The sequence below is a fragment of the Cyrtonyx montezumae genome, unplaced genomic scaffold (genome assembly GCF_038088225.1).
Source record: "Cyrtonyx montezumae isolate F1298 unplaced genomic scaffold, pur_monq_1.0 scaffold_0, whole genome shotgun sequence".
In the NCBI taxonomy this organism is placed as follows: Eukaryota; Metazoa; Chordata; class Aves; order Galliformes; family Odontophoridae; genus Cyrtonyx; species Cyrtonyx montezumae.
Genome location: NW_027071824.1, coordinates 33,693,013 through 33,711,777, shown reverse-complemented (window position 1 = coordinate 33,711,777; position 18,765 = coordinate 33,693,013). Strand labels below are relative to the sequence as shown.

The 18,765-nt window shown below is 39.6% G+C and overlaps 2 protein-coding genes across 2 annotated transcripts in view; one reads left to right on the top strand and one right to left on the bottom strand.

The window, feature by feature from the left end:
* The window catches only part of PLEKHG1 (pleckstrin homology and RhoGEF domain containing G1), a 521,486-nt gene that overhangs the window by 486,699 nt on the left and 16,022 nt on the right, over window positions 1-18,765 (bottom strand). The window lies entirely within an intron of this gene.
* Window positions 40-17,952, top strand: PPIL4 (peptidylprolyl isomerase like 4). Its single transcript, XM_065732187.1, has 13 exons — window positions 40-128; window positions 662-729; window positions 807-871; window positions 2,447-2,564; window positions 3,665-3,807; window positions 4,547-4,643; window positions 6,022-6,138; window positions 7,284-7,408; window positions 9,090-9,156; window positions 9,667-9,778; window positions 11,130-11,226; window positions 11,830-11,965; window positions 17,543-17,952. Exons 1-13 carry the CDS (start codon window positions 59-61, stop codon window positions 17,759-17,761), a joined length of 1,434 nt encoding a protein of 477 aa, XP_065588259.1. The 5' UTR covers window positions 40-58; the 3' UTR covers window positions 17,762-17,952.

Genomic DNA, 18,765 nt, shown 5'->3' with positions numbered 1-18,765 from the left:
CAGGGGGCGCACCCGCGGCGGGCAGAGCCGGAACGGGCATTGGGAGCAGGAGGCGGCCATGGCTGTGCTGCTGGAAACCACGCTGGGGGACCTGGTGATAGACCTGTACACGGAGGAGCGGCCTCGCGGTAGGGGCATGGCGGGCCGGGCTGGGAGACCGGGCTGGTGCAGCGCCGTGCTGGGCGCCCCGCGGAGCCGCCGTTTGGTTCCCTCGGCGCTGCCCGGCGTTGTTGGCTTCCTCCAGCGCGCTCAGCCCGGGCTTTGGGGCCTCCGTGCTGGAAATGGGTCCATGAGATGTTCTGTGGTAGCTGTGGGTCCTTCAAATATGCTGCTGGAAAGTTTGTTTGTCTCTTTATGTGTTTACGCATGTAGTACCCACTCAAAATGTTGTTCAGTGACAGTGTTTGGCGTTGAAAAGCAGCAGTGGGCTTCTTTCCTGCCTGCTCTGGATGAGCTGGGGAGGGGAAGTAGGTTCCTGCATATGCAGCTCTGTTAAGGGGACCTTACAGCTTCTCTGGCAGTGCTTGTAAGCCCTGCGCTGCCAAGTCTTCACACACCTGCCCCAAAAGCAGCTTTGTACACACTGAGTCATAAATCTATTATATCTGTTCTTATTATACCCAGGGCTTTCTTTACTAAATGTGAGCATCATTTCTTGCAGCTTGCCTGAATTTCCTGAAGCTCTGCAAGATCAAGTACTACAACTACTGTCTTATTTATAATGTACAGGTGAGTATTCTCAGATTCTGATGCATTTCTGTGTCTGAATTCACAAACATGACAGCATCTATTCTGCTTTGTGACAGAGAGACTTTATCATACAGACAGGTGACCCCATGGGAACTGGCCGTGGAGGTGAATCTATATTTTGGTAAGTAAAACATCTGGTAATTAGTAGAGAAGTCATGTGGGAGCAAAGGGTCACACTTGGATTGTTTTCAGCTCTTTTGGGGCAGAACTGTTGTTTGGAAGTAAAAATGTTGATGCGTAAGCTTCTTTGGGTATTATAGCTGAATACCTTTTTAGTTCCTACACTGCCTTTGACCATTCAGAAGTGTTTTATGGGCAACATTCTATCTCTGACCTTAGAAGCAAAGTTATAACAAGCTGTATATAAATTTCTATTCACTTCCACATGAGCAGATAACTAGGTTTGGTTCTGTAAGATGAGTACCATGGCTAGATGCTCTGTAAAAGGCACAATCATTAGCAGTTTGTTTCCATATGTATGTTTTTATGTACCAGAATATATTTAATTGAGCAGAAGGAGAATACAGAGGCTGTGATTCATTTCCTTTATGCGTTCTTACACCCTAAGCAATCCTGCTGTCCTGAAAACTTACCTGAGTTCATTTTAATCATGCTGAATGTGTACTGAGAATTCAGTTTCCTTGTTAAAAATGTTAGTGGTCATGAATATAAAGGCTGAAGAAATTCACGTAGCTGTGGTGGAACCTAGCAAAGTGTATGTGTTCTGTATGTTTCATCATAGAGTCATAGGATGTCTTAGATTCTGAGGGGCATTAAAGATTGTGGAGCTCCAATCCTCTGCTGCAGGCACAAGTTCCAAGCATTACTTTAGCTGTTTGGCAAAATAAGTTTAGAGAGAACATTATTCCTTACATTTGAACAAGTGTGTATATTGATCAGCTCTCTGTCAACTACGGAGAGAGGCAAAAATCAGAAATGGACTTAAATCTAAAAACATTCTAATGATTTTCTGTGTCCTGTGTATGTTAAGTTACTGTGTACCATTCTGTATGTGTGATGAACTGAGCGTGCGTGCCGATTTAGTGGCTTTCTGTTGGTCATGGAAGAGAAGTTTGAAGCATAAAACGTTATGGTTTAATAGTATAAGCTTTTTTTTTATTATTGATGGAAACCTCTTCAACATATGCATTCCCTTCATGTCCTAGAACAGTGTTACATGCTGCATTAAAACCATATAAAAAGCCTCCGCATAAATGTCTGTGAAGGGCTTCAGAAAAAATAATCTGTTTTCTGTAATATAAAGTAGATTATATAAGTGTACACGTCCACAAGAAGATGTGCACAGATACAGTGTAAACTCTGGTTTTATTGGTAGAATCATAGAATCACAAAGGTTGGAAGAGACTTCCAAGATCATCCAGTCTGACCATCCACCTGCCACCAGTATCACTCACTAAACCATGTCAGTTCGGAATCTAAAACATTTCTTGAACGCTTCCAAGGTTGGTGACTCCAGCACCTCCCTGGGCAGCCCCGTCCCAGTGCCTGACCGCTCTCTTGGAGAAGAATTATTTCCTAATGTCCAGTCTAAATCTCCCCTGGTACAAAGGCCAATGTTAAAATGAATTAATAAACAAAAGTTGTATTTACTGTTTTACAACGTTTGTATATCTCACTTTTAAAAATTCATTTGCCTTGTAAGATGTTTATTAACATGTTTGTTATATATTTTCAGTAAACTGTATGGTGATCAAGCTAGATTTTTTGAGGCAGAAAAAGTGCCGAGAATTAAGCACAAGAAAAAGGGAACGGTGTCCATGGTGAACAATGGCAGCGATCTGCACGGATCACAGGTCAGCATGCACAGCTGGGAGGCCTCTAAGTAACAAAAATGAAAATCCCTTGAATTTGCAGTATTAACAACAATGGTGTCATCTCAACAGCATCATCTTATCATAGAATCACAGAGTCATGGAATACTTTGGGTTGGAAGGGACCTTTAAGATCACCTAGTTCCAACCCCCTGCTATAGGCAGGGACACCTCCTTCTAGACCAGGCTGCTCAGAACCCCATCCAGCCTGATCTTGAGCACCTCCAGGGAGGGGGCATAATATAGTCGAAAGGTCTGTACAAAAAGGGACATAGATGAGTGTTTTTTGTTGTGTTCCAGGTGCCAATAGCTGTCTGATTACTGAGAAGAAAGAGGTGAAATGTTCAGATTCAAATCCCATCCTAGAAAGACTTTATAAATATTAGAATTTAATCCTCTATTTTTTTTTCTTTCAATTCTGCTTATTTACTGTTGTTAATAACGTTATATGATTTATCTGATCTATAGAGTGGACAGGAAAAAGCCTTGTAGTTAAATGTTCCATCTGAGTTTGGAAACTGAATTCAGAATTTTTATGTATGATTATATTCAAGCATGCGTTAATATAATATCCTCACCAAAACTATTGTAAAACAGTTTTAGAAAGTGATGTTTTTTCCATTTCATCTGCACGATGCTTTTGGTGCAGGTTCATTTAAAGTCCTGATCTCCTGTAATGTTACTATTGCTGAATGATTATTTTGGATGCTTTGTCACTTCAGTTGGTTAAAATGCCTCACATGAAATACCCATATGTTTGAATTGAAAAATGTTTATTTATATGATCAAAGAGCAACTTAATGAAAGCTCCACAGTTTTATTCCACCTAGAGCTTGTTGTAATCTATGGAGTTAATTTTCCTGGTTGTATGCATTGTAAGTTAAAAAAAGAAAAATAAAGTGTAGTCTTTTAGGAAGAAATAGTGTAATGTGTGTTTACATTCAAGAATGCAGTCTGCTGGCATGTGTGCAGGCACATGACAGTAAATGCAGTTCCCACAGAAGTACTGTGGCTTTTTTGTAGGGAAAGATAAATTCCAGGGAAGAAAATCTTACTGTGGATGATTTTTTTATCTTTTGCAGTTTCTTATTACAACAGGGGAAAACCTAGATTATCTCGATGGTGTGCATACAGTATTTGGAGAAGTGACTGAAGGCATGGATGTATTGAAGACAATTAATGAAACCTTCGTGGACAAGGATTTTATCCCATATCAAGATATCAGGTGTCATTGCATTTAACTTCACTTCTTGAGGAATATGTTAGAATGTAACAAATTTATCTTTTTGGAAACTAAATCAATACAGCAATGTAAACTGACTTGTATGTAGTATCTAAAATGCTCTTTTATCGTTGGATTATTGGTAAAGTGCTTTAATTGTGTCTTAATAGGAATTTCTTCTAAAAGGAACTTAGTAACTCATGACAGACTTCCATAATAAATACTATGAGTCATGAGCCATAAATCTGTAGGTGTGTGTTCTCATATGGAATTTACATTTTATGTAGAGTTGTTGTAGACCTCTGTGAACGTGCAGAACAGGGATGAGAATGCTGTCTGACACTAAACTGCTGATGGAGACCAGAATAATTGGTGGTCGCTCTAAACAGTTTGGTTCCTTTTGATTCTTTTAACTGTGAATTCTTTGTTTAGTATGAGGAATTAGATGGCAGCAAAACAGTGAAGCATTGCTTGATATTAGACTTTGCCAGTCTATGTGTTAGTCTGGAAATAGCTCTATAAGAAAACAAACAGCTAGTAAAATAAGAAAATGTGCATCTGTGTTGCCTTTACAGAAGCATCATTTCTAGTACTTAGAAGCATATACTTTGCTTGACTTTTTGGGTTATAGCTAGGAATCACCAGGGCTGTTTTTCTTGGGTTTAGTTGTTTTTTTTAATTTGGGTAAAGATATTTTTATTTGCTTGTGACTGATACTGATCTTGATGTTGCTTTCTGTTAGGATAAATCATACAGTAATTCTGGATGATCCATTTGATGACCCACCTGACTTGCCTATTCCCGATCGCTCACCAGAGCCTACTAAGGAGCAGCTAGATGTGAGTCTTTGTCATGGCTTCTTGTTGAGATGAGCAGTTGGAAGAAGGAATTAAATAAATAGATCCCTGTTAGTCATCTGCACAGACTTTGTCAAAACCTGTATCTTTAATACTTTGTACATTCTTTAGCATGGGAAGATAAGAGATGCTCTTGAGTTCTGATACATCAAATGCTTGACTTCTATTTAGGGGTATTGCTGCGTTTAATCAAATGTCTGTTTAACCTTTCAAGAAAATGATAAAAAGAAGTGATTTGAGTGACTAGTGGTCCTGTGGTGGAATAAGTTTGGAAAGCCATATTTCATATTTCTGATTAAAAGCTATTTAAGCACAACATTGAGGTGTTACTTTTTGTTTTTGTATGCTCTTCTGGTAGAACACAAATATTACATTTTTTTTTAATATGAAATTCTTTGTTATTGGTTCTCTTTTGTCTCAGCAAAATACCTCTTTAGTGTAAGCATTCTTGGTCATTCTTTTGAGTTACATCTGCAAGTATACTTAGTGTTGCTTAGACAGAAGGAACGTGCTAGAAATTTTGTTGTAGTTTTTCATAACTTAGCAGCTTTCATAGCTGCATGCTGTGACTAAGTGATGTTATCTCTCTGCTTGGAACAACTGTTTCCATAGAATGAGTAGATTAACTAGAGAGAATATTTTTTGTCTTTAAGCTCAATAGATACATAACTGCATGACTGAAATTAGGCTTTTATAGTACATCTGTACTCTGCTTGATCTTGAACGTACCCTCAGATCTGCTGAACAGAGTAAGGAGCTTTATATCTCACTGCCAAACTTGGCAGAAATTTGAAAGCTTGGTTTCCCCCAGCCTGTAGCATGACAGAAGATACTGCTTTTGATGTAGAAGTATTATTAAGAACAGCAGTGCTCTGGAGATGTCGACAAGGAAAAAACCTTATGCTTCAAATCTTCCTGACGGTACATGTGCAGAAGTATTTTTGTTGTTGTTGTCACAGTACTTGATATTTAATAATATGGTCATGTTAGACACAGCAGACATCTGTGGTGTTGGTTATTTTCATTTCTGGCAGGAATTGTCTAGATTAGGCATGAATTGATAGTTATGCTGAGTTGTTGAATGTGAGATGGGGTCATAAAAGAATTTAGAAGACCAAACTGTTCGATTCATATTGGACCTTGAAGTTCATATATAGTTTATGGTGCCTGAAGCTTATGAGGATAGCATCTTTTCTTTTTTAATCTGAGTAGAGAGAACAGAAGGAAAGACCAGTTCTGCAGATACGTCACTGGAGCATTTGTCTTGTCTTGGGGTGAGGGGGAAAGAAATACAAGTAAGATGTGGAAATTGAGAATTTTTGGCCAGGAGTTTAAATAGTTTTATCTTTAATTTTTTCAGAGTGGAAGAATAGGAGCAGATGAAGAAATTGATGACATGAAAGGACGGTCTGCAGATGAAATAGAAGAAGTTCAGGCAGAAAAAGAGGCAAAGACTCGTGCCATTCTTCTGGAAATGGTGAGCATTGCTTTGTGTTTACCTTTCTGGTGTTATTTCTGTTTCTGTATATCTGTATATGCATGTGCTTGTTGTATGATGTCTAGAAAGATGTGTACTGTTTGTCTTGAAATTGCTGATATGATGTCATGGCTCAGAGTCTGTGCTATTACACATCTGTGGTACAATGAAAAGAAGTAAGCATGAGTGCTTGATCTTCGTGTCATGTAGGAAGTGGTTTTCTGATAAAACCAGTGCTATGTCATTTCAAGACCAGGAGGAGGCCTTATAAAAACTTGTTAGAAATGCATCCAGTTTTAAAGCTTAAAATGTATAATGTGCTGCTGAATGTCTTTAATCCCAAACAAGGTTTAGCATGCACAGGGAAGAGCTGAGCGAACTTGAAATAAACTCTCAACAGTGGAGACACTGAGTTTACATTAATCTTATGTGTAATGGCTGTCTTCCTTCTGTGGCATGATCTGAAATTTAATGTTAGCCACAGTGTTGCAGAAGGTCTGCAGCAGTGTGCTCTTGTTTTGCATCAGCACTGGGCTACTGGTCTGATTTCTGGATAAAGTTGTTTAAAAAAAGTGTTGCTGGGTAGTAGGCAGTAGAGAGCAATGCTCTATAAGCTGAAGAGATAAAGTATGTAGTGTGCTGTTAGTTTCACTGGTGTAAAAAAACAAACCTACAAGCCTACAGCTGTTTGTTTCTTTGTACCTTTGTCAAAACAGTAATCTAGGCACTGTCATGTGCATAAGTTATTTGCTGAAATCTATTCCGTACTTGTGTTATTTTGCTTATCTAACGATGTACCTTTTTATTAGCATATGAAGTAAAAGACAGAGATAAATTGTTTAAATATCACGAGTCTTTGATTCAGGTTTTATAAAGAAGTGCTGCAATTCAGCGAGAGGTGTTGTGATTGTATTTTCCTCTGGAACTTAAATTGCTGGTTTTGATGTGAGGATTTTGACCAGAGGTTGCATACATCAAAGTTGTGTACGTTGTAAGCAAGTGTTGCCTCTGAGCAGGCATGAGTGCTGGCTTCCTTCTGTCTTTCTGAACGAGGTTTTGTGATTTTAGCTTCTCATCCTTATTAAGATAGAATGGACTAAAATTTATAGACAGAATTGATGAAAGTCTATTTCTGAACCCCACAGGTGGGAGACTTACCAGATGCAGAAGTCAAGCCACCAGAAAATGTGCTGTTTGTTTGTAAACTGAATCCTGTGACCACAGATGAAGACCTAGAGATAATATTTTCACGATTTGGTCCAATTAAAAGGTGATTATTACAATGTAAAACAGAAGGCTTTCTTGAACTGAACGTGATACCCATCAATCTTATTTAGGTTTAGCTGTTGAGTAGTTATTCTGGTGTGTCTAGTAATTTATCCTCTGTATGAGCACCAGGATGGTGATACAAAGTCACATCTGACCAGCTGAGTATTCTGTCCCCACAGTAGCTCTAAGTGAGCACCTAGGGGAAGTACAGGAGCAAGTGAGACAAATATGGTACTTTCCCCAGTTCCCCACCCTCTCCCTCATTAACTATTTAATATTATCAGCAAACTCCATGAGTGACCTTGCTTTCTCTAGGAGAGATGACTATGCACATGCTTACCAATACAATGGTCTTGTATGCTGTTATTGTTTAGTTTCCCCCAAACCCTTTGTTGCAGAAATGTATTAGAATTTCCAGGGGTATTTCAAAAGTAGATCACTGTCACACATAGGCACATTCCCCTTTTAAAGAACTTCAGTTTGGTGTATTGAGATGGTCTCCTGTAGGTCCTATTTATTCACATGCTCACTAATCAAGTCTTGTGTTCATTTTCTACTGGTTTGTGCAGGACTGGCAGCAGGCACACAGACCCACAGACTGCCACATCCTTCACCAGGCTGTGTAGGGTGTATGTGTGAAATTGGCATTACATTGCCATCCTTACAACTGGAGCATAATTCCTGGCTGTCCTAGTGATTTCTTACTTTTTTTTTCCTGTCAGTTTGTTTAATAAACTTCTGCAGTCCTTCCACTTTCAGATAGATCCTCTGAATAATCCACAAAGAGAAGCACAAGTCCTGCTTTCACAGAATCACAGACTGCCCCCCGTGCTTCCTGTTTATTTCCCATGCTGCACACATTAGTATACAGGCACTTTAAGGAAGCAGAGGGTGCAGGTATCACTAGAAGGACACTTTCTTAATTAATGGCTGCTGCAAAGAATTCATATAGCTTGTCTGAATAGTCTTTTCTCCCTTTTATTTATTTATTTTTTTAACTTGACCATCTTATGGGTTGTATGTTAAATCCTAGTGTGTTAGTTGCTCAGTGCAGATGAAGCACATTCAGGTCTCACCCTGATATCCCATTTACTGTACTCATTGCCTGTTGCAAATATTGTGACCAGAATTCTCACATTATCTGTAAGAGTTTGGCAATCCTTATGCAACACTGTAATTATTCCCATTTTGGGTTTCCTAATCCAGTAGTTTAAGCTTCTTATTTTTGCCCAGTGAACTTCCTGATAAGGTGGCTGTTATTGAGCTGCTTGTTAAGAAGAGAAATTGATCACAAGATCTATTTAAATTTTCCTTTTCCTTTCTAAAATCAGAGTGTGAGGTGTATTTTCTTTTATTAGTGAAATGTGAATTCACCAGCAGTACTGTTGAAAAATAATTTCATCAGAATTTCATCCCTAGCTCTACATGTCATCCTTATCTTGCACTTCAAGTTAAGGACTTGTGAGTTAAATGTAATAGTTACTTCATTGATTAATGTCACATGCGCTTTCTCTGTGCAGAAACACTACCACCTCAGGGGTCTCAGAATCAACTGTTACAATGCTTTTTAGGTCTGTTTGTTTTTCTGTTATGTTTCAACTGTTACTCTTTCTTTTAATCAATGCTTGCTACATTTCTTGCTCCAGAAGCACTGACGTTTTAATTTCATGTCAATTTTTCAGCTGTGAAGTGATTCGAGATTGGAAGACTGGCGAATCTCTTTGTTATGCTTTCATTGAGTTTGAAAAGGTATGGTTTTTAATTATGCTGCATGTAGATTTTGATTATGAAAGTTCATTTTCAGTATACTTCCATTAAAGAAGAGTAAGATCTTCAAGTGTGGGGTAGCTAACATTTTCTCTTAGTGACTCAGTTACAGAAATTGTATGTCCTAAAGCAGGCCGAAGTCTTGATTCAGCCTAGCAGTGCCAGTATGTGCTTAGCATGTCTTGAAGCCAGCACGTTTGGACTAGGGCCCTTTATTTCTCAGAGCACACTAGGGCTTTCTAATTGTGTTAGCTTTGTCAGTGTGCTGCTCTTACAGTGTTATGGATAGGAGTTTTCTTCATCGTATAGAACTTCTTTTGAAATGGCACAATGCAAAAACTGCTGTGGTTTGGGCAATTTTAGAAAAATACTGTGTGGAATGTTCTTTGGAAAATGTATACCAGTAAGCAGTTGAGTTTGTGCTTGAGCTCTTCAATGAATACTCTTACGAAATAGTCACGAGTCTACATTTTCTGGAAATGTTAATGTCAGGAGGAAGACTGTGAGAAAGCCTATTTCAAAATGGACAACGTGCTGATAGATGACAGACGAATACATGTGGATTTTAGCCAGTCCGTTGCAAAGATTAAGTGGAAAGGGAAAGGTAGGTACCTGTGAGATTCTTTGGCTCTCCTAATTTAATAAGCTGTGACTTCTGAGCTATAGTTACGTGAGGAGAAGCAATTGTTAAGAGCTTAAATCATCCCACCATGGGGATGTGGATTTCCTTGCAGCTGGGGAATGCAGAGCAACAGAGTTTCTAGCTCTTCTCTTCACTTGTTCCATAAGGAAGAGTGGAAGAGTTTATTGCTTTATTAAGAGGGTGCATCAGAAACAAAAAATTGTTACCTGAGATTGTCCTTTATGTGGTAGATTTTTTTTGCCAGTAAAACGTGAGTTCCTCATCTCAGACTTTCCCAGGGATGCTTTTGGAAGTACTCACTAGCAACATAGTAGTATGTTGTTACTTTGTGGGTACTTTTCATTGTTCACTGTAGGATGCTTGAAGGTAAAGGACAAAAAGCAAATATTCAGACCACCGTTATCCCCTCTTCACCTTCTGTAAGCCAACCTTATTGTACAGCTTGCATTAACCTGTATTAACTGAATTACGTGGAGTTTTTTCTTTATGTGGGGCAACGTAGATCTAAATTGTTCTAAATATTGGAAAGCTAACTGTACTATCATCTTGTTGGGCTTATCTGGTACTCGTAGAATGACCTAGGCAAAGTACCATCCTTCCCCCTTGACTGCTGTTTCTCACGTAGCCACTCAGTCGCGCTGTTTCAGGTATGACCGGGAGATGGCAGCACGTTGCTGTAAAATAGTACCTTGGTCTGTGAGCTGCTATTGCTAAGCAAATGGACAGAGTGTGATCTGGGATATCCCTCTTAAATCAAGTCGAGATACTTTTTAGATAACGGATAGCTTGTGAATTCCCTTGTGCACCTCAAGAGTAGAAAGTCATTTAATAATGAGCATAGTCTGTTGTTAACAGAATGTTAAGTAGTGTGACATAGGTCCCTCCCCAGGGAGGTGGTGGTGGAGTTGCCGTCCCTGGAAGTGTTCGAGAGGCGTCAGGATGAGGAGCTATGAGGTATGGTTTGCTTGTGGTGGCAGTGGTAATGGGTGGACAGGTGGACTAGCTGATCTTGTCAAAGGTTTTCAAGCAGTTTTTAAATCCTGCTTTGTGATAGTGTTCATGTTTCATCTCCACTGAACATGACTGAGGAGAAAGCCATATGCTTTTTAATGAGATCTGCAAGCATGAGATGCATGGAGTAATAACTTGTCCTACATACTCTGCTCTATCGTCCAAATGTCAGTACTGTTTCTGGAACTATGAATCTCTGCAGAGGACAAGCCCTCAAACTCATAAATGGGACGCAGTGATAGGTGTGACTCCTGGGTAATTTTTTTTCTAGTTCTGCCAACTGATTTTTTTCTGCCAACAGGTGGGCATTATACCAAGGATGATTTCAAAGAGTATGAGAAGGAACGTGACAAATCTTCAAAATTTGCCTTAAAAGAGAAGGTGAAACCGAAGCAGGAGTATCCTTTTTCATCAGAGGTATTTTTTTGCCAAGAAGAGCTTATGAAAGCAGACTGGGAAAGATACCATATTGTTAAAGCTTGCCAAGTGGGTGTTTTTGCTTCTACTTCATATAACCATCTCATGTTTGAGATAGAATTAAACATTCTGCCTTTTTCATGTGATTACTTATGTGAATTTAATGAAATCAGAATGTGCTGTTTCCCTTTCATGTTTTATTCAAGTAAATATTGTTTCCTATTTAAAGCCATAGAGTGGCAATAACTGAGTTTTTGGTAGTTCCTCCTGGTATCTGCTGTATCCAGAATGAAAGAACAGTAGAAACTCAATGATGTTTTGCGATCCTGCTTTCCTTGTGGTGGAAACAGAAGGCAGAAAACTGTAACTTGTTCAGAGATCACAGATAGAAAAAAAAAAAAATAAAAAAAAATTGAGACTTGGCCATACTTTGTCAGGATAAGATCCCCTTGTTTTAGAACAGTTGAATTTTTCAATACCTGTATGTCTTGGTAAACCCCTGCCTGGTAAGCTGGAGTTTGTTTCCTTTATGAACTTATCTGTTCTTATATATTAGCAAATCTGTTCTTAACCTGCACCATCAGTGCCAAGTATGACCTTGTGCTAGATGAAGAAGATGAGTCTCAAACAAGTCAGTCACACTTGGCTAAAAAACAAAAGAAGAAAAAGCACTATCACTCCGAAGACGAAGAGGATGACAAGAGGACCAAAAAATACAAGGTACTTAGGTTTCTTGAGTTTATGATTTAGCTTTATACCAGTTTGTTGCTCTAGTAAGAAAAGACAGGAAGAAGTCTTCTGATTTTCAACTGTGAGGACCATGTGTGCGAAGTCCCACAAAGTACAGCAACTGTAAATGTACAGAAGGCCAGTGTCAGTATCTGATTGTGAAGGAAGCTTCTGGACTTTGGAAGTGAGGCTTATCTGAGTGGCCTTTTGCCAAAGCATCCCGAAGAGGCAGTGTAGCCTCTCATAAAGTGGAAGATCTTCAGTACTTTGAGCCTGCTGTTCACATATTTCCAGTCATAAACCAGAAGTTCATGAAATTTCATGACTGCAAACTGTTTCTGGTATTCTTGCCAAAACTTTGTGTGTTGGCTTTCTCCCATGTGGAATGAGAAACACGGTCTCTTTGCATTGTCTACTTATTTATTTATTTTTAATTGTTTTGGAAGTGTTTGCATAAAATCTGCATGCCTGTTTGCTTGGATTCAGATTGTGCTATAAGACAGGCTGCTGGGGAGGCTGTCAGAAGGCAGTGCTTGTGCTGTTCGTTCATCCCACTGCAGCCCCTGCAGTCAGTATTTTCACATTTCTGTGCACCTGAGGTAGTCAAGATGTTGATGTTTCATGGGATCTGAATGCCTGCAGTCATTGAGTGGAGGGTTAACTACTCTGGAAATGTCAGCATTTGGGAGAGGTGAGGTAAGCTAAGCAGGAAAGATGAGCATCCAATATTTTAACAAGGCAAGTTTTGAGTGGGAACCAAGCTGTCTTCAAGCAACTTTGCAGAAAGTGATAAGGTTCCAGCTACAGTAAATAGAATCATCCTGGCGTGTGTTTTGAGTACTGCTTTAAGTGCTGTGTACAAAGAGCATACGTGGTTCTGTTGTTGCATCACTTCTTGCTGTGATACTAAAAATAACTTTTCTCACAAACACTGTCAGTGTTTTGTCACTTTTCATTGCCACTCTTGTGGTTTACTGCTGATTCGTGATACCAGTCTTCTAATTGCTGCTTGTGTACTAGCTGGACTGGGATCCTTTGTTTGGAGGGAAGGATCTGTTCAGATAAGTCTGGATCATAGAGCATACGCAGGGGGTCTGCCCTCATATCCTTTCAGAGTTCCTTCAGTGTTTTTGGCTGATTGACAGTATGTTTTTAACATTCTTGCAACAGATATTTTTGGATGTAAGAGCTGCACTTGATGGTTCAGAAAATACACGTGGAACTGGCTGGTCGTGTGTTACCAGCAGAGAACATGTTAAAATCATTCAGATTGTACAGCTGATACAAGTAATGTCAGCATTAGAATTTTAAATGTATTTAAGAGCGGACTGTAAGACACATTCACAATAGATTTTGTGATGTAGCAATGTGGAGACAGGGATTCATGGATTTGGGAAAAGTGTATTTGTCAACCACTTGACCGATTTCTCCTGTTTCTCTGTTGTTGATGGTTTTTTTATTTGTTTTCAGTTGAATCACCTCCTGTTCTGATTTGTGCCTGTAGCATACTGCTACTAAATTTGCGTATCATCTTCTTTCCTGCTGCTTTCCTCTTTCTTTCACCTTTACGTGCTCAAATGTAAATAGGTCAGCTTTCTTATGACCAGAATCACAGGTGGAGGTGTTCTCCTATTCTGCAACAACAAGCAATATAAATTCTTGGAGCTGTGAATTCCAGTTTATCCTAAGAGGCTCTGTCTGCTTCTGTACTTGAATGCCATCTTAGTGTGTACTCTACGGTGTGTATGTACTGAGTAGGATGGAGTAGAATAACTAGTTGGAAGAGACTTTTGGAGATCATGCAGTCCATGAGTGTCTGACCTTTTGGCTCACTTGGGATGCACTGAGTGAAGAGGAATTCTCTTGGTCCACATGTATGTAGGTTGCTCCAGAAGTAGTGCCTCCTGTTTATTTCAGTGGAAACAACGAATGCAAAGAGCATAATAACAGTGATAGAGCAAATTCCCAGCTACAAAACACTGCTTTTCCACGTAGTCACTACCATTGACTTTGCATTTTCACCAGTGATGAACAAGAGCCTGCATGCTGGGGCTGTAACAGTCTTTACCAGTAGAGGTGACCCACTGTTACTGTTGTCACTGCTGAAATGCATCACCCACTGTCTCACTGTGCTCACATTCATTGTTTAGTCTCTACAAACATTCAGTAAGTGTTGGTGAGTGTCCCTGAGTATCATTTCTTCCACATGGAGGCATTCAGTGACACACCTTTGCTTCATATATATTGGAACATTGGTGGGAAGGTTCAGCCCCTACTGGCATACACCTCCGACGTTGTGAACCAACACCATAAAATAGGAGGCATTACTTTAAGAGCAGCTGTTGTAAAAAATATATATATATATACAGTTAATGCATATAAAGTAACAAAACTTATTTTAATAGTATTTTTATTAGAACATATACAGAAGAGAGCAGCAAAACTGGTGGGATGTGTGAGCTGTTATTGTGAGACTAACACACCAGTCAGTTTCAGTGGCGTTGGTTGTAGTTCTTAGTGAGCTCTCAAGTTGCTCATCAGAGATTTTTGGCCAAATTTTACTCTTCCTGTACTTCATCCTTCAAAATAGTTGTTCACAAACCTGCACGCTACCAAAAATTACGTGAATAAGACCTGACTGTGAAGTGAGGGGTATTTCTCTCTGGTAAGAGAGCACTTATAAAAGTCTGGTAAAGAGACATGATCAGAGTTTTAATTGCTACTCAATACATTCCATTTGAGAGTTGGCAGCTAATGTATTTATGCTGACTTAAAATGTAGCTGCAAATAGACAAAAAAAATTGATGATTTTTCAGCAATATTGAATTTGAATTCTCAAAATTCCTTTAACAAAGCAGAAAGCACATCTGCATATTTTTCACTGCTTACAGGGCCATGTTTAGGAATCGTGTCAACATGCAATCACTTATTTGCCATCACTTTTGCTAGCTCTGGCGCTGTGCTGCACCCTGTGCCCAGGATCCTGCCCAGTCAGGGTTAATAGCACAGTGGTGTTCATTGGTGCTATGGAGGGAAGAGCTGCTGCTAAGATGGTGCAGGGAGCTGCAGGTTGGACATGCCTGCTCTCGTTCAAACGAGTAGTGTGTACTTAGTTCCACACAGTATATCTGTGAGTGATTTGAATGTGACCCTTTCCAGGTAAACTTTGTTGGCAGCTTAGCTGACAAATGATGCTTGGAATATGCTATATATATTAGTTTATAACTAAGTCTTAATCTGGGGAACTCATACAAGAAGCAAGGAGGGAGATGTGTTCTTGTGGCAGTGTCTGAGGCCAGCACAAAGCAACAGTATGGATCTTTTTGGATCAATGGTAGCATGTTTAGTATAAGCATGCAGTTTTCTCTTACTCCTGTTTTAGAAATAGGAGATATATTTGAGGTAAGAACTTTAAAGCAAAATAACAGTTAACCTGGCAAGGTCAATTGCCAGAGATCACAATGATCGTGCATCACATACAGACTTCTGTTCTGAGCCCTTGGCAGAGATTTTAAATAACAGAGAGCAGAGTCCAATAATAGAAAGTTCTGGCAACTGAAATTGAAGTTTGTGCTACCAGCTCCAGCTATGACTGAAGAAAAGGGACTTTATTTTCTGAATAGTTTCCGTGATGTTGAGTTGTTTTTCTGTTCTTACTTTTCTTTCTCTTTAGTGTATTTTGACTCATCCCTTTTCTTAGTTTGACACCAGCTTCCTGCATCTTGAGCCTCGGAGTTGAATGTTAAGAAGATATTTTTGAACCTTGTGCTATTTGATTTGATTTCAGAGGGCTGAAGAGGTAGGGTCTTGTGGCTGCTTTCAGTAGGCAACAGGATGTGAGACTGGAACAAGAGGCTGCATCAGCGCGTGGGTTTGAGAATAGGAATTGACAGAGTATCTTGGTTGCTTCTGCTTGAGATCCACGTTATGACTTTGTTACCCTTAGCAGTTTTCTGGATCTGTGGAGAAGTATAGCACATCCAGTGGATTTCTGTTTGACATAGTCTTTCTGAATTTCAGATTTCTGCAGCTTGACATTTTAGCAAAAATATTTTGATCTTTCTGATTCTAATCTCCTGCTTTTACCATTTATTGGACAGTGTTTGATTGGGTTTGATCAAAATCTCCTTACTGAAAAGCCCATCTCTATTTGTTTGATCTTTTTAACCTTCAGGTATTGCGCTTTATGTTTGTAGAAATGGCATATTTTTATTCTGCACTAGTAGTCCTGGTATTTCACAATGGTTTACATTCAAGAATTGTTTGGCCCATTACTACTTCTGGCAGAGTTAGATGTGACTTCCAGATAAGTTTCTTCCCCTCTTGTAATGTCTCCTCCCTCATGTGTTCACCAATACAGTACTGAATCATTTCTCATTTGTTGGCTGATCAGTGGCAGTGAACCTTCCTCGGGAAATCTGGACTTCAGCAGTAAGAAAAAAAATCTCTTTCTGAGTAGTAATCTGCTTTCAGCAGGAAAACAGCCATTTTCTAACTTGGATAGTGCATAAAGGATTCAGTTTCAAATACTGTCATTACTTCTAGTAACATAATGTTTTGGAAATGGGATGTTTTTCTATGCCAAAGACTTGAAAAAGGTAAAATCTTAGTTAAGGGGAAATATAACTGATTTGTCTGAGGACTAAGATGCAATTAATCCTGTTAATTCAAATTGCTATACTGTTTCTTCAGGCTGTGGTGGTATATTCTACCATCCATGCCAAACTTTTCATGGCAGTCTCAGCTTCAGACACACCCTGTACACCTTTGCCTTAAATGCTTTTGTGAAGATCATTGTACTTGTCTGGCTTCGTTCTCATGTGACTTTTTTAAATCCTTTCAGCAGTTGCCCTTTTTTATGACATTCAAGGCAGGCTATTTGTCATTACGTTCAAGTCTTCACTAGCCTTTTCCCTTGTAAATGAGGAGTTCTGCCTCTAGCTGGGCCAGCAGCCTCACTCTGATGTTCGCTTTGGATAGGCAAACCTCTTATAAGTAACAGGAAGCAACACTCTTTTTTTGGCTTCAGATTTTAAAATCTGTACTGAAATAGAAGTCAGCAGTAAGGATGTGGAATAAGCATTTCACTACCAGTGAGATTACTGTATTCAGCAGCAGCAGAAATTTTTGGTTATGCAGATAAAGATCAAATTACAGTTATTTGTGTGTGTATTGGTTCTGGGGTTTTGTATTTCTTATTGCAGCTGTAGTATTTCAGCACTATCTGCATCATCCCGAAGGCAGTGTTTGCTCATAGGAGTTTGCTCTGGGGATCGTCCCAATGGCTGTATTTCTGGGTAGTAGCCTGCTTGGAGGAGAGTTTCCACTGTTCTTTTAAATAAAGAAAGTGTGCTTGTTTGTAAATGTGCTTTAGGTTTTAACCAAACAGTATGGTGAGTGTTACTGTTGTGAGCACAAAGCAGGTCTGTGTATGTGCGAATCCGTCTCAGATAGTCACACAGTTAGGGAACCAACCGTCCTTGTCTCTTTCAAGTTCTTCTCATGCCTTTGTACTCTTTTCCACTTTTGCCTATAACTTTTTTTTTATTTATATAATTCCTTTAACAGGATTCTGACCGAAAACACGAAGGAGAACGCTGTAGAGAGAAGATAAAGGGTGAGAAGAAAGACAGGCATCGGAGCCGCAGCCGATCTCAAGAGAGAAGTTACAGCAAACACAAAGACAAATACAGAGAAGATGTCCGAACAAGGGACTGGGATAAAAAGAGAGACAGAAGCAGAAGTCCTAAGAAATCAAAAGACAAAGAGAGGTCCAAGTACAGATGATGGAGGAGTGGGAGAGATGGCGGGAACTATGATAGTGTTTTCTTCATGCTGTCCTATGACCATGCAAATTCAGAGCAGCTATGTTCTGTCAGCTGTTTGGCCTTACGATTCTTTGAGTTCCCAGTGTGTGACTTGGAGTAAGGCTTGATTCCCAAAAGGCTTTTTTAATAAAATGTTTAACATCACTGGAATGATTTGAGTCTCCAATAAGGAATATTGTCTAAAGCTTTTTGGAAATGTAAAATCAAGTTAACTGCCCGCTGAAGGGATTGCAGGACTTGCTTCCTTTCTGCCAGGAGGATGTGTTTGTCTTTCAGCACTCTCAGGTGCTATGGTAAAGGGAGTGTGATACAAGACCTGGATGTCACATACTTAACGTGCATGCTCCCTCTAAAAAGTGATCTGATAACCATTTGCACAGAAGTGCTCTGAGCTCTGTTTCCTTCTTATAAAATTAAGAGCTAAAGGTTGCCTTAGTCCTGGTAGCTCTCATTTGCTGAGGACTGCAGCAGTGGTTAAACGCACCCAAGTGCTGCACTGCTGCTTGCAAGGGTGATGGAAGTGCTGCACTGTGCTCAGTCATTTGCACTAGCTTGCTCAGTTGTTACATAGATCACTTGGCTGTGTGGCACTGTTGGAGGATGCCTCTCCAAGCTTTCTCCTTGGCACAGCTGCAGTCACTGTTAAAGGTCTTGAGCTCGGTAGTGTCAGGACATCCGGTTGTTGTGATGTGAGGCAGGTTATGCTGAGGGGATAAGAAAGAAAAAAGTGGTCGTTGGCAGGAAGGTGGAATTTGTAAATTGCATTGCACTTGCCAAAGCCAAGATGGGATTAATTTTCAGGTCCCACGGCTGAAGTGGACCAGTAAATAAATCTTCACCTACAAAGGAATGCAGGTAATGTTAGAGTCTGGGTCTTACTGAAAGTCAGCAGGCTCTTAAGTGTCCAGTTTGCTCTGATATATATAAGACCTGGACGTCTGAACAGTGTTATTCAGTTTGCAT